Here is a 16,191-nt window from a genome sequence, read left to right as displayed (position 1 = left end):
AATCAAGGAAAAAAACTGCTTAGGGTCTCCCCCTCCCAGTACATACCAGGCTCTTTGGGTCTGGTATGGATATTAAGGGGATCTCCACTCCAAAATGTAAAAAAAAATTGGCATAAAATCCATACCAGACCCTTATCCGAGCATGCAGCCTGGAGGACATGAGCGAGCGCCCTCCCCTCCCCTCCTGAACCATACCAGGCTACATGCCCTCAACATGGGGGGGTGGATGCTTTGTTGATGGGACAAGAGCCTCTTCCCAACAACCCTGGCCATTGGTTGTCGGGGTCTGTGTTCACAGACTGTGTTCACACAATTTCAGAAGGGGCAGGATCACGCGGTTCCGTCAATGGGTGGCCCCGTCCTTGGCTATATAACAGCTGTCATTGTGGAAAGGCTGCAGTTGGTGGGACACCTCCCATGGAGGTTGAGTTTTTTTCTTTTTATCTGGACTGTACCGTGATTAAAGATGGATGGACATCGTGGGACACTTGTTTTTTTTTTAATAAAGGAATTGTCAAAAACTGTCTGCTGTCGTTTTTACTTTTTTGACATTTTTTTGGTGAATGGGTAGGGGTACAATTTATCCCATACCTATTTACATGGGGGGGGGGCATAATCTGGGGGTCTGCATGTTGTGGGGACAAGGGGTTTTGGGGGGGACCACAAAACACCCTCCCCATTTTGAGGGGCATGTGGCCTAGTACGGTTCTAGGGGGGGTCCGGAACTTACGCTAGACTCGAACATCCAGCCCATCCCTACATTTTTTACAAAAAGTGGAATATGCTCTATAAACTATAATTAACTTAAGCAAGTCATTAAAGGATATCACTTCAAACTCCAAACTTTTTCCATTAATTATTAGCTAACATACTAATTTTCAGTTCATAAATGACTCAGCAAAACTTCAAAACTTCAAATAATTCTAACTTGGAGGCCTTTGTACAGTATTCTATTGCTGCATTGCCATCTATAATTACAAGAAATAATGATGATGTGAAATATTCGACATTTAGAAAACGTATAGCATGATCCTTGCAGAACCTCCAGCACTGACATGAACACAGCTGAATGCCTTATGTAAATGAAGTGTAAAATGGCAATTGAGGTCAGTGCAGCTCTGAAACATTTTAGCCCTGCAATTTTATACAACAAGAACTCTGTGATTACAAGTACTATTCACAGAGCTTGTTGAGTCACTACTCCTCTCAGTGCTCTTTTCTAACTGTCAACCCATCTCCGTTTGATTATTACGTGAGAGAGAAAGAAAGTCTAATAAGTACCTTTTTCCCCTTGGTATTTTAGTAAGTTATAGCGTCATAATAGAGAAAAATCACATCCATCTGACTTATTGGTATTCCATTCCTATAACAGTGACGCTCAGCACTCACTCTCCTTCTCTGACTCAAATCAGTCACTTATATATTTTAACGGAAATGCTCTTTTTTTTCTTACATTCTTAAATCATCTTTAGTAATGGTATTTAATGAAGAAATATAACTCACTCTCTGTTAAGTTACAGAGGTCACCATAGAGGTAGATTTTCTATACTGCCAGAGGTTGGCAAAGGACGGTTACTAAAACTCTAGTGTCAAAAGTGTGTCTTCACCAGGGCTTCTGATGGTGGGGATGAGTTTGTCTGCCAGATATTTCCCAGGTTGGAGCCCTCAGGGTTGCCTCAATGACAACACCTGACCATGGGAAAGTGCTATACAAGAGTACCAAACCAGAAGATGGAGCTGTTGTTAGGGTCAGACTTTACATCAGGACAGGAATGAGACATGTATCATTACAGTAGTGAAAAAATCAGGTTGAAGGTCTGGAATGGTAACAGACAGAATCCATGCTAAGTTGTAACTAACAGCAACAGATCAGAAGCAGAATTGGAGCATGGGTCTCTCTCATTCATGTGATAGTACTGGTTCCTCTCAATTGGCCCAGCACTGTCACAGGGGCAGAGAAGGCGTTCAAAGCTTTGTGTAAGCTTACAAAGGTTTTTTTTTACCTGTACCTGACAAGCAAATAGGGAATGAGTAAGGACGGGTATAATTTGGGGGAAAGGATTAGAGTCTCTATCGGGTTTATTGTTATCTGTGTCTCTAATGGGGATATTTCCCTTCTTCATGCAGGACACAGACAAAAAGAAAAACACATTTTAGTAGAGTAGAGTTAGTAGAGTGGGGAAGGGGTAAAATGTCTGCCAATGTTTTAATGCTCTTGTGTTACAGGGACAGAAAGCAGTGGAGTAGCGTGGGGGAGGCAACCGGTGCGGTCGCCCCTGCTACAACGATTAGAGGGGTGCAGACAGGGCCAGCGCCACCATAAGGCAACCCAAGCAGTCACCTTGGGTGGCAGCATGGGGACGGGATGTTAATTTTCTTTTTCTTAAATACCTGTCCCCCCAGAAGCCAAACTAAAACTTTCATGCTGCAACCGGTAGATGAGAGGGTGCAGTATGGAGGTTTTAGTTTACCTGCTGTTTAGTTGCTTTTTTCAAGAAAGCAGGGAGGATGGAGCCAGACATGCAGAGGAGGGCAGAGAGGTGGGCGGATCTCGATTTAAAGTGTGTGCAAGCAATGAGTGTCACACTGTGCGTTGCGGGAGTTAGGCCGGAGTGCCAGGAAAAAATAAGGGTCAGGGTGGAGGAGAGTCCCCCTGGTTTCTGCAGCTGCTGCCATCACCAGAGGATCTGCTGAAGGTATTCTGCCTGCGTGGGACACAGCTAACCCACCCGTCCCTGGTGCTGCATGACTGATGAGATGTGGGGGAATTGTGTGTGTGTGTGTGTGTGTGTGTGTGTGTGTGTGTGATGGGGGAGGATGGTATCTGGGGAGGGGGGGTGATCAGAGTGAAGGGATCTGGTAAGGTATCTGGAAGTGTGATCAGAGTGGAGGGATGGGGGGTCAGGGGGTGTGATCAGAGTGGAAGGATCTGGGGGTGTGATTAGAATGGAGGGATCTGGTTGGGTATTTTGAGGTGTGATCAGAGTGGAGGGATCTGGGGAGATCTGGAGGTGTGATCTGGTGGGGGATCTGGGGTGTGTGATATGGGGAATTTGTGTGTGTGATCAGAGTGGAGGAATCTGGGGGTGTGTGGGTATCTAAAAGTCCAAGGGTTAGGGGGCACAAATTACTTGCCTTGCCCCAGGTGCTGACAACCCAGGCTATGCCACTAACAGAAAGTAAGGGAACCCTGATAGGGTCACAGACATAAATAAAGACCAAAAGGAAGTTTTACCTCCCCACTCTGTCCAAAACTAAAAAAAACTTCAGAAGTTAAACCAGGCATAGATGGATTGATATTCTGCTAGTTCAGAAGGAACTGGCCGAAATCGGATCCATCTTTGGGGAGGTATTACACCCAGCCTGATGTTTTTTTGTACGATCACTGCCGCTGGCCATAGCCGGCAGCAGTGATTATTGTAGTCTGATGGCGGGGAAACCTCCCTCTGTCACAATAAAATAGCACAGTGGGAGGGATCCCCTTATCAACACTGACAGTGTTCATAGGGGAATCAATTGATTTTCTTTTCTTCAACCCATGGTTGAAGGAAAGAAATTTGTATAATGTATGGCCAGCTTTAGGCTTTAATATAAAGATGTAAGTCAGGTAGTTAGAAGTGTTTAGGGGTACATTTAAAGCAGAATTAACCATTTATTTAATTTCTCATGCAATCCCTGTAAAATAGCTAGGTAAAAATTGTATATGCATGCATACATGTAAAACTTTCTTCCCTGAGGCTGTTTTAAAAACCCAACATCTTGGAGAAACCTCTTCTTGGAGAAACCTCTTCCGTTACTCCTCATCTGAATTAATGGAGGTGTATACTTAATAGAAAAGTGATGTAATTTTTCTTTTATGGGATGTAATCTCCAGCAGCTTCTTTCATGGCGTATAGTAGAGTGGATCTACCACCATACTAGCAGCCCTTCTTTCTAACTTCTTTCAATATGCCTAATCTAAAACCTGTGGATAGTAGAGAAATGAGATTTAACAGAGGAGATGTGTGAACTGGAAGTGCCAGCAAGCACAGAAGAAAAGGCACAGAGGGAGATTCAAGGAACATTTAAAGGGGTTGTAAAGGTTTGTTTTTTATTTTCTAAATAGGTTCCTTTAAGCTAGTGCATTGATGGTTCACTTACCTTTTCCTTTGATTTCCCTTCTAAATGTTTTTTTTCTTTGTCTGAATTTCTCACTTTCTGTTCTTCCTCGGGAAGCTTGCCCCCATCATCCGAGCTGTTCTGGCTGAGGATTAGGCAGCATGCTCGCCCCCTCCCTTGAAACTACATCCCTGCGGGGAGAAGTTGTGTTCACAGCATCTCCCCGCAGGGATATAGTCCCAAGGGAGGGGGCGAGCACGCTGACTAACCACCAGCCAGAACAGTTTGGATGATGGGGTCAAGCTTCATGAGGAGGAACAGGAAGTGAGAAATTCAGACAAAGAAAAAAAACATTTCGTAGGGAAATCAAAGAAAAAGGTAAGTGAACTAACAATACACTAGCTTAAAGGAACCTATTTCGAAAATAAAAAACAAACCTTTACCACCCCTTTAAGTCGAATTGAACTGAAAAAAGTGAATATTTGCTTTATAACACTAATGAATATAAATAAAGAGACATACGTGTTCTGATGTGAAGGCAACCAGTCTCGGGATTGCAGACATTCCTTTCTCTTTAACTTCTGGGAACATCTTGAAACGTGCAATCAACATAGCATACAAGTTAGATATGGCACCACCTGGAGTCCACAGTAATACATTGTTACTTTTCCATTGAATTGTCAGTACATTCTTCAACAAACTGAAGTTCAGGAATAATGCACTTTCTGCTGTAAGCTCGAAATGAACAAGGTCATACATTGGAGCCATTTTTTCTGCTCCTCTCTCCCCAAACACCTTTTAGCCAAACGCTTGTGGATACCTGACCATCACAACTACCTATTTGGCCAGTATTTAGGCATGCCTCTTTATTTTATTGAAGAGTATTGTTAATGGTATAACATACAAAGACACTTTAGATAATTAGGCACCTCCAACCTTGTGGCAACAGTTTTCTATAAGGTCCTTTTCTTTGCCCTGTGTACAAAGCCAACTCCATAAAAGACATGGTTTATTACGTTTGTTGAGAAGGAACTTGAATGGCCTGCCAAGAGGTGTGACCTCAACCCTAACGACACCTTTGGGATGCATTGAAATACAAAAATTCAAAACCAAAAATAAGTTTGGGATGAATTGGAAAAACAATTGCACAACATGAGTACCAGACCTCACAATTGTTCTTTTGGTAAATGGATACAAATTCCCACAGACACACTTTTTGTGGAAGTCCCTCCCAGAAGAGTAGAGGCTGTTATAGCCACAAATCCATATTGATGCCAATAGTTTTAGAATGAGATTCTCAACAAATATGTGTGATGGTCAGGTGTTCATAAACATTTAGACATATAAGGGGGCAACTGAAGCACTCAGAATCTGGTGTAGCTGTATAGGGTAGCCAATCAACTTCTAACTTCAGCTTGTTCAATTAAGCTTAAAAAACTTAAAGCTGATTGGTTTCTATGCAGTTGCACCAGATTTTGCATACTCCAGTTTTAGTAAATCTCCCCCATAATGTATTTGCAATAGTCTATACATATTTACAACTCTATGCCTGTTTTGCATGCCACAATATAAATTCTAGTAAGAATACAAAAATCTTAAATATTACTGTAAGAATTGGATTTACTTGTTAGTTATCATGCACACAACACAAAGGCATTTTTACTTTTCATGTATGATCATTATAATTGTTAATAAAAAAGTCATATAAAAACAGCCAATGCGTTTCAGGGGCAACACAACTCCGCCTTCATCAGGGCTACAAGAATAAGCAAAAAAGCATAGTCATAAAGATGAAAAATTATGTCTAGAAATGCACATGAATATAATACCACAAAATCTAGAAAATCACATAACAACAGACGTGAACTTCAGTTGTCTTGATTGAAGTATAGAATGTTAAAAGATGCAAGCAAAATATCTAGTAAAAACATCCAATAAAGAAAAGAGATATATGATGGAAACATACATTAAAGGGATTGTAAAGGTAAAAGTTTTTTCACCTTAATGCATTCTATGCATTAAGGTGAAAAAACATCCAACAATATCGGCCCCCTCAGCACCCCCGTTATACTTACCTGACCCCCTCGAAAGTCCCGCGCTCGCCTCCGACATCCTCTTCGCCGATCAGCCTGGCCGTTGATTGGTTACAGTCGATGGATTGAAAGCAGCCCAGCCATTGGCTGCTGTCAATCACATCCAATTACGCGGGGTGCCGGGGGGCGAGGCCGAGTGATACAGTGAGCGGCTATGGCCGCCGGCTGTATCACGGGAACACGCACGCAAGAACTAAACACCATGCGAGCACGCTCGCATGAAGGTGTTGATTCCTTGTGGTGGGGGGGAGCCGAGACAGCCGCCAAGGGACCCCAGAAGACCAGGTTTGGGGCCACTCTGTGAAAAACGAGCTGCACAATGGAGGTAAGTATAACATGTTTGTTATTTAAAAAAAAAAATATCTTTAGTGATCCTTTAAATTACATTACAATTCCAGTTTACATTATATATTAATTTTCTTTACTGAATGTTTTACTATGTACTGTATATACTCAAGTATAAGCCGACCTAAATATAAGCTGAGGCACCTAATTTTTCCACAAAAAAATGGGAAATGTATTGAATCGAGTATAAGCCTAGGATGTCCATCTGCATGCCTCACTGTGCCTCACTTTGCCCTGACTGTGTCCATGTGCATGCCTCACTGTGTCCATGCCTCACTGTGCCCATGCCTCACTCTGTCCATGACTAGACTGACGTTTAGCATGGGAGTCCATGGAAGGGAAAATCGGTGCTCCCCAGCTGTAGGTCACCCAGACAACAAACTTTGTACACTTGTAAAGAAAGAGTGGGGCTACATGTGTGCCAAGTTTTGGGGTCCAGGAGACCTACGACCGGCCAGTACCGGGTCCCCAAATTCACCAGAGAAATTACCATTTAACATAAAAGTCTATGGAAGGGGTGCCTGGCTTTGAAAAATCGATGCTCCCCGGCCGTAGGACCCCCGGACAACAAACCTTGCACACTTGTAGAAGCAGAGTGGGGCTACATGTGTGCCAGTACTGGGTCCCCAAAGTCTGAGAGATCAGGCGAAAAAAAGGTTACTTGACTATAAGCCCATGGGGGCATTTTCAGCACAAAAAAATGTGCTGAAAAACTTGGCTTATACTCGGCGTATATACGGTATATCCCTTGTATCTTTTAATATTCTATAATTCAATCGAGACAAGTCTGTTGTTATTATTGGATGTTCTAGATTTTGTGATATACATTCTATACATATCTAGACACAATTGTTATCATTATGGCTATATTTTTTTCTTATCCTTGTAGCCTTGAGTAAGGGAGAGTGATGTTGGTCAAGAAATCTGTTGAATGTTTTTCCATTACAGTAAAACCTTGGCTTGAGAGTAACTTGGTTTGGGAGCGTTTTGCAAACCAAGCAACAATTTTATATAAATTTTGACTATACAAGCGATGTCTTGATATACAAATAGCGTCATGTCACAACTGAGTATAAGGTGCCTCTAAGCGCACAAAGCAAGGTCCATAAAGACATGGATAAGCAAGTTTGGGGTGGAGGACCTTGACTGGCCTGCACCTCATCCCAGTGTTGGTCGTTGTGACCACATCACTCCATCTCTTAGACCCCTACATTGGCTGCAAGTGAAAGAACGGGTTCTGTTCAAAACTGGATGTCTTGTCCATAAGGCATTGCATGGATGTGGCCCAGAGTACCTGAAGAAAAAATTCATCAAGTATGTGCTTACCCGATCCTTGAGATCGGCGAATCTGGCCAAATTGAAGATTCCAAAATTCAAAAAGAAAAAATGCGAAGGGAGAAGGAATGAAGTACAAGGAGCTGAATTTTGGAACTCCTTGCCGCTGAAACTAATGCCGGGTACACACGATCTGTCCATCCGATGAGAACGGACTGATGGACCATTTTCATCGGTTAACCGATGAAGCTGACTGATGGTCCGTCGCGCCTACACACCATTGGTTAAAAAACGATCGTGTCAGAACGCGGTGACGTATAACACAACGACATGCTAAAAAAATGAAGTTCAATGCTTCCAAGCATGCATCGACTTGATTCTGAGCATGCGTGGATTTTTAACCGATGGTCGTGCCTACTAACGATCGGTTTTGTCCTATCGGTTAGGAATCCATCGGTTAATTTTAAAACAAGTTGGCTTTTTTTTAACCGATGGTTAACTAACCGATGGCGCCCACACACGATCGGTTTTGACCGATGAAAACGGTCCATCAGACCATTCTCATCGGTTTAACCAATCGTGTGTACGCGGCATGAGACTTAAGAATGACTTTTTGAAATTCAGAAAGGAATTGAAAAACGTACTTTTTGTACAAGCTTTTGGAGTCACGTAATTTTAATGGGGTGTGACGGACAGACCACCAGGTTATTACTCTTTGTATTGTCATTCTGGTATGTTGGTTTTTCTAAGGTCTTTTAATGTTAATGTCTTTTATTTTGCGCATCGAGGCCTTCTCGTAAGACTGCGTAGGTTAAGCATTTTAATAACAAAATAAATAAATAAAACACCTTTGGGATGAATTAGAGCAGAGACTGTGAGCCAGACCTTCTTGTCCACATCAGTGACCTCACAAATGCACTTCTGGAAGGATGGTCAAACATTCCCTTAGACACCCTCCCTTCTAGACTGTAAGCTCTAACGAGCAGGGCCCTCTGATCCCTCCTGTATTGAATTTTATTGTGACTGTACTGTCTTCCCTTGTAAAGCGCTGCGCAAACTGTTGGCGCTAAATCCTGTATAACAATTTGTGTGAATGAAAGTGATTGGTGTGTCCTCTTTTAGATCAGGCACCTCATCCCTATAAGTTATATTATAGGATTGTGGAAAAATGGAGGGATTATAGCGATGCCATTAATGGCACCACTATAATCCCTCCATTTTTCCACAATCCTGTATAATAATAATGAACCTTGTGGACAGTCTTCTCAGAAGAGTTGAAGCTGTTACAGCTGCAAAGGGGGGGGGGGGGGCAACTCAATACTGTACTGAACCCTACGGACCAAGACTGAGATACCGTTAACGTTCATGTGCGTGTAAAGGCAGGCATCCCAATACTTTTGGCAATATAGTGTAAGATTTCATAATGTGCAAGCTCTGTCTCCAAACATTTCCTATCTCATTCACAAATATCACAGATGAGTGGTTTGTTTGGTTTTGTAGCTGTTTCGCTATGCCCAGTTCTTGTTAAGTGACTGAATTATTTATTTGTCTTGACATAATATTAAGATAAATAGTTTTGTAATAGTAGAGAAGTCACACTGAATGAATATCTATTGTAGACAGAGTCTGCTCTAAATTCAGCTGTTCTAATTATAAAATTCCTTTTTGGCTTCCATATCACGGCTCACGTTATCTGAATATGATGCCACACGTTGCTGGTAGGGATGTAGAAGTAGCTGCCCCTGATTAATAGTGTTTGATTGCACTGCCATCTTGCCTGACCTGCAGGCATACATATTCAAATGCATGTAATTGGTGCTCAGTTGATATTCTGAAGAACTCTCAGGAACACAGATGACTGAGCAATATGGATGATAGGGGGGTGTCCTCAGGACATCATCTGCTTACATCTGAGAGCAAAATATTTCTGCGTAATTCAGAGGAAATGTTTGCATAGAGAGCAAATTAAAAATGAAAATAGAAGATCAGAGGCTTCAAAACGCGACCTCATACGGAGCTACAACTGGTAATAGTAATTAACGAATAATTGAAAATGGGCTTTGCAGGCCATTTGCCCCGATCTGCTCCTGCGATCTGGTTCAGATTGTATGTTTTTTCCTCCTTTTCTTTTTCTGTTTTTTTAACCCCACAGACATAGAAAAAAGAACATCCCAACACTGAGAAAACAGGAAGAAATGTGCCCCCACTTCCTATTCACACAACAGGTGTCAGAACAGGAAGATGAGAAATCTTCTCAACTGGGACACAAAGTGGTTGATTGTAGACATGTGCAGAACGAAAAAAAAATGTTTTTGGTAAGTTTTGATTTGTTATTTAAATAAATTTGTTTCGTTAAATTAGTTTTATTCGTTATATTTGTTTTCGGAATTTGTTTTGTTTATTCGTTTTCGAATTGATATGAAACGTTTTCAATTCAATTTTGAATAGTTGTCAAATTCAACTTAACCCCTTCCCTGCCCCCATACTGGTTACCCTCTTCACTGCCAGTCACATCTATACAGTAATCAGTGTATTTTTATATGGCTGTATAAATGTGAATGGTCCCAAAATAGCGTCAAAAGTGTCTGATGTGTCCGCCATAATGTCGCAGTCACGATAAAAATCGTAGATCACCGCCATAACTAGTAAAAAAAAAAAATTATAATAAAAATGACATAAAACTATCTAAATTTTTGTTTTTTATATATATTTTTTGGGGATATTTATTACTGCAAAAAGTAAAAAATATTGTTTTTTTTTTCAAATTGTCGCTCTATTTTGGTTTATAGTGCAAAAAATAAAAACCGCAGAGGTGATCAAATACCACCAAAAAAGGCTCTATTCTTGGAAAAAAAGGACGTCAATTTTGTTTGTGAGCCACGTCGCACGATAACGCAATAGTCAGTTAAAGCGATGCAGTGCAGAATCGCATAAAGTGGCACGGTCATTTGGCAGCCAAATCCGTCAGTTGTTAAAAAATGTAGCTAACAGCTTGTTGTTAAAGTGGAGGTCCAGTTAAAAAAAATAATTTAAGTCAGCAGCTACTAACACTGTAGCTGCTGACTTTTAATAAGGACACTTACCTGTCCTACTCGCCCGCGCTGACTTGTGAATGGGTGGCTGCTCGCTGGGATTACACACAGTTCCCAGAAAGCAGTGCGCCCTATTCACTAGAAGAGTATGAAGAAGACAGACGCGATTACGGAAGAGGCAGATTACGGACTTCCGCATAGCAACAGGTATTTCGGGTGAGTATAATTTTATTTTTTCTATTTTTTTTAGGATTTTTGGTCACCAACATTTTTTCTAGGTGGAACTCCACTTTAACACTGCTTTTTCCTGGCAGCATATTATAATTAGATTACTATTTGTTATAATTGTAAGGTTGCTGGTTCAACTAGACCCGGGTTTTAAGGACAATCTGGATGTATGGAAAGTCCCCAATGCATTGGTAGTCAGAAACATCCACACGCACATATGGTATTTCCAAAACTAGACTTTATTTCTAATGCGTACTTCTTCATAATCAAACCATACAAGCAGGGAACACCCTTGTCCCAGCCAACCATATGTAAGTTATTAGGTTATACAAGTAATATATAGCAATCTTCTTTGTGCCCTGCAGATATCTAATTTCTACTGCAGCTTATCTAATGTTTATCATTCTTTGCCTAGTACACAATAACAATGGCAATGTTCCTAGCTTTTCCTAGAAGCTCAAGGATACATAATCATACAAGAATGAATCACTAAGGGGGAACTCTAACCGCCTTATAATGTATTATTAGTATAGGGGAACTATAGCCTATCAATGCATTGATATCTATGAGGGAACTCTAACCGCCTTTCAATAATTATTTATAGTTATTTATTATATTATAATTTATGATTTTGTTTTTCAAACTTTATCATACCCGGGATGTCTACTAGACTCTTGTTTGGACAGATTTAAGTGAGTTATTTCTAAGAATTACAGGCCTGCAATGTAAAACGCCAAATTTCCATGCAAAATAATGGTACTGCTTTCAGCACCTAAAACCAGAAAGAATCATACCGCCAGGGAGGTTAAAGGTCCCTTCAGCAGTTATTGTAAATTATAAAATACCAATTCCAAATCCAAAAAAATGTAAGTATCCTAATACCGCATACAGACGGTCGTTTTTTGTGATTAAATAAAACGACGTTTTAAATCATGAAACAAAACAACGTTTTTCAAACTTCATTTTCAAAAACGATGAACCATACACACCATCGTTTTTTCAAAATGCTCTAGCAAAGCGCGGTTACGTTCAGCACGTACGGCGGCACTCTGTTCCATTGAAGCTCGCTTCATAACTTGCTTCTGAGCATGTGCGGGTTTAAAAACGTAGTTTTGCCCACACACTATCATTTTAAATGACACAAAAAACGACGTTTTGAAAAACGACACAAAAAATTCAAGCATGTTCGAATTTTTTATTTCAGAAGACATAAAACAATGTTTTCCCCACACACAGTTATTTTAAATGACGTTTTCAAAAACGACGTTTTTTTTCATCACAAAAAACGACCGTCTGTACGCGGCATTATACAAGGTCATGTGAAAAATAATGTGCAGCAACATGTATTCAAAATCTGCGTCATTTATTTAATCTTGGGCAGGACACAATAAGCTTTTTTAACAGCTTCTGAAATACACAACAGAGCTAATGTGTTGACGGGGGAGTTTGAGCCTTCAGAGACGGAGAATAAAACAGGCCTAGCAAAGATGAATTATTTGATAAGGCATCTTGTAAAAAAATAAAATAAAAGAGGGCTCTCTCCTCCCAATAATTACCAGACATTCTAATCTCTGCACTGCACGCACAGAGTTCTCTTATACAGAATTGATTAACATTGCCTTTATTGTTCCTTCCGCTCAGGAGTACTGCCGTCCTGTGTACAAAGCAGTCAAGGATTCTACAGATTCTATTTGCTGCACTGTAGAACCCAGAGTATTTAGAACTGCAAGGCAAATGTCTGATTCGATTATTTTTCCTACATGGCACATTTTATGCTCGTGGTAATGTGCAGCTTGCTTTGAGGACTGTATACATCGCTCTGAATTAAATTCATAGACCGTCAAGGGCTAGAAAGAGAGTCCCATTACTCTCTGGCAATACTGGAAAAAGGAAATATATATTGCAGATGAAAAGGAATAAGAAGAGATAATAATTTAGGCCCTGAAAGTTAATTTACCTGGTGAGAATATTCCGTCACCATTGCCTCCAGGCCAGCCAATCATCTCTCTCATTTTCTTTAGCGTGACATATTCCAACAATACAAAAACAGGAGCAATTTCATAGGTGAACCTAAAAGAAGGAAAGTCAATTACCAAAATGCTTCCAGACATAGCAAACTGCAAATAATGATAGGTTTCGAAACAATTCTGCGTCAATGTAAAAGAACACAAGGAAAATCGTTTCACGGTGACTGATCAGACCCAAAAAGGAATAAACATATAGAAAAAAATGAGCTTGATGTAAATATTTAAAATTAGTATCGAAGTCTGTTCTGTGTATATTTTGAAATTATATTAGTATATAGGACCAGTCACATTTGGTTATAAAATATGCAGTTTGCTCCAGGTTAGCAGTGCTATGCAATGGTTGTGCTACAGTAGGGTGACCACGTGTCCCGGATTGCCGGGACAGTCACGCATATTGCAGGTCTGTCCCGGGCACCTTCATTCCAGGACAATACAGTGTCCCGGAATGAAACTGACACAGCCACCCCCCGGGCCAATCTGATGCCCCCAAAAAAGGCTGCCACATGACCCCCCTTTTACTCACTGACAGTACTTGCTCTTGCCGTGAATGCCTGGAGAAGCACAATCCCCACCCCCTGCTTGTGATTGGAGAAATCATAAATCCTGTCTCTCGTGTCCAATCACTGTGCTGTGATTCGTTACAGTACAAGCTGATTTTTGGGAAGGGGGGTGTCCCTAAATGGTAGTTTGGAAATGTGGTCACCCTATGCTACAGCGTTTCTCTGAAAATAAGCCCAGGTCTTATATTAATTTTGGCAACAAAACACACAGTAGGGCTTATTTTATGGGTAGGTCTTACCATGTAATGTGCTGTCTTCTCTCTCCCTCTCTTTCCCTGCCTGACAGGAATCCCCGGTGTGAACTGAGGTAAAATGCTTGTAAAATCCTATAATCCGCTCTATTACAGTAGTGGATAATGTACAATGTGTGTGTTTCTGTAATATAAAATATAATTGTGGCAAATTCCTTCTTTATAGCGCCGCTCTGTGCTTCTGTGACCCCCTGGAGTTCTCCTTGCCACAATTATATTGCAGAAACACACACATTGTACATTATCCACTACTGTAATAGAGTGAATTATAGGATCTTACAAGCATTTTAAACTAGGGCTTATTTTTGGGGTAGGGCTTATATTACAGCCCTCCTGGAATAAAACGCTGGGTCTTATTTTCGGGGTAGGTCTTATTTTTGGGAAACACGGTATACTCAACCTCCCTCCGCATTTTTTACTGCCAAAACATGGAAAATTTACTGGCGGAGCTTACCTCATTTACTAAGCGAAGCTTAGTAAATGAGGTAAGGCTTCATTTTGCAAATAATATCTAATCACGTGCAAGGAAAAAAAAAAACAGCATTTCTGCCTGCACGTGATTGGATGATGGAAGTCAGTGGAGCTTCCCCTCATTTACTAAGCTCTGGAGAATCTGCACTTGCAGAGTGCAACTGCACTTTGCAAAGTGCGTAGTCTATTTGCCTTTAGTAAATTAACCCCTATGAGTCAGGCGACTCAAAGGGGTTGATTTACTAAAGGCAAAAAGACTGTGCACTTCAAAGTGCACTTGCTCCACAGCTTAGTAAAGGAGCAGAAGATCTGCTGACTTCCATCATTCAATCATGTGCAAGCAAAAATTTGTTTTTTTTTCCTTTCACATGATTGGGTACTCTTTGCAAAGTAAAGCCTTACTTCATTTACTAAGCGCTGGAGCAACTGTACTTGCAGAGGGTAACTGCACTTTGCAAATGCACAGTCTATTTGCCTTTAGTAAATCAACCCCATAGATAGCAATGCTCTCTTTGTGTGTCTGATCTAATACTTATCTCATGTTTTTTATTAGATTTTGGGGAACCTTCCCCATGTTGGTCTATACTGCACGGCCACTGTTCCCCTGCCCATTCACAATAAAGTCTAGGCTGTTGTGCCACACTTGGGGCCACCTAGCCCAAAGGGTTATCATCTTTATCCCTTTCTCCTTTCCAGTGGTGGTTTATTCCATTTAAGGGGAACTCTGAGATGTTCAATGCCTTCATGGAAATCTCCACCAAAAATGATATGAGATCATTACCTTTGTTTGTCATGGCGCTACCCTGAAGAGGTAGACTGTTGTTCCAAGAAATGCATCAGATATCAAAGAAATAGATCCCAGGAAATATATAAAAAAAAATGTTTTATGGATTTGTATATGGTTTGAGGTTGTGATAACTCTCACAAACAGATTGGATAAATTGTGAGGGTTAGTTCCCATGTGTTGCCCTTTAGACTTTTTGTACTAACGGTAATTTTATGTCGCTATCTGTAGACCACCCATTTCTGGTAATTTTATGTCGCAAACAACCCATGCAATCCATACCTACAAGGAAGGGATGTCCGCAAGCCAAGGACCACTTGTGGATGGCTTCAGGAAGACCTGGAATTAGCAGGTACAATTGTTTTAAAGAAAACAATAAGTAATGTACTCAACCGCCATGTCCTCTATGCACGCTCACCACACAAGACTCCATTGCTGAAGAAAAATCATGTTGAAGCTTGTTTAACCACTACACTACCGTCCGCCGTCAATTGACGGCAGCACGATAGACCAATTGTTCTGACAGGACGTCATATGACGTCTTGTCTTTCACAGCCGCTAGGGGGCGCTCGCGCGCACCGGTCGTGTTACTGGGAACACAATGCGCGTGCCCGGGGGCCACGATGGCCACCGGCACCCGCGATTGCCCAGTAACTGAGCAGGGACGTGGAGCTCTGTGTGTAAACACATAGAGCCCCACGTCCTGTCAGGGAGAGGAGACCGATGCTGTGTCCCTCGTACATAGGGACACAGATCGGTCACCTCCCCCAGTCAGTCCCCTCCCCCCACAGTAAGAATCACTCCCAGGTTACACATTTAACCCCTTCCTCGCCCCCTAGTGTTAACCCCTTCACTGCCAGTCACATTTATACTGTAATCAGTGCATATTTATAGCACTGTTCGCTGCATAAATGAGAATGGTCCTAAAAAAGTGTCAAAATTGTCCGATGCGTCTGCCATATTGTCGCAGTCCCAATAAAAATCGCAGATCGCGGCCATTACTAGTAAAAAAAATAAAATAAAAAAA

The 16,191-nt window shown here is 41.2% G+C and overlaps 1 protein-coding gene across 1 annotated transcript in view; it reads right to left on the bottom strand.

Moving 5' to 3' along the window:
• The window catches only part of GAD2 (glutamate decarboxylase 2), a 153,986-nt gene that overhangs the window by 47,642 nt on the left and 90,153 nt on the right, over nt 1–16,191 (bottom strand). Inside the window, exons 6-7 of the mRNA XM_040352543.1 lie at nt 13,029–13,141; nt 4,621–4,736 (exon numbers count right to left, since the gene is read on the bottom strand). Coding sequence (XP_040208477.1) covers nt 4,621–4,736; nt 13,029–13,141 — 229 coding nt within the window. The remainder of the gene's footprint in view (nt 1–4,620; nt 4,737–13,028; nt 13,142–16,191) is intronic.

The sequence above is a fragment of the Rana temporaria genome, chromosome 5 (assembly GCF_905171775.1).
Source record: "Rana temporaria chromosome 5, aRanTem1.1, whole genome shotgun sequence".
In the NCBI taxonomy this organism is placed as follows: Eukaryota; Metazoa; Chordata; class Amphibia; order Anura; family Ranidae; genus Rana; species Rana temporaria.
Note: the sequence above shows the minus strand (reverse complement) of the source record. Positions and strands in the feature narration are given on the sequence as shown.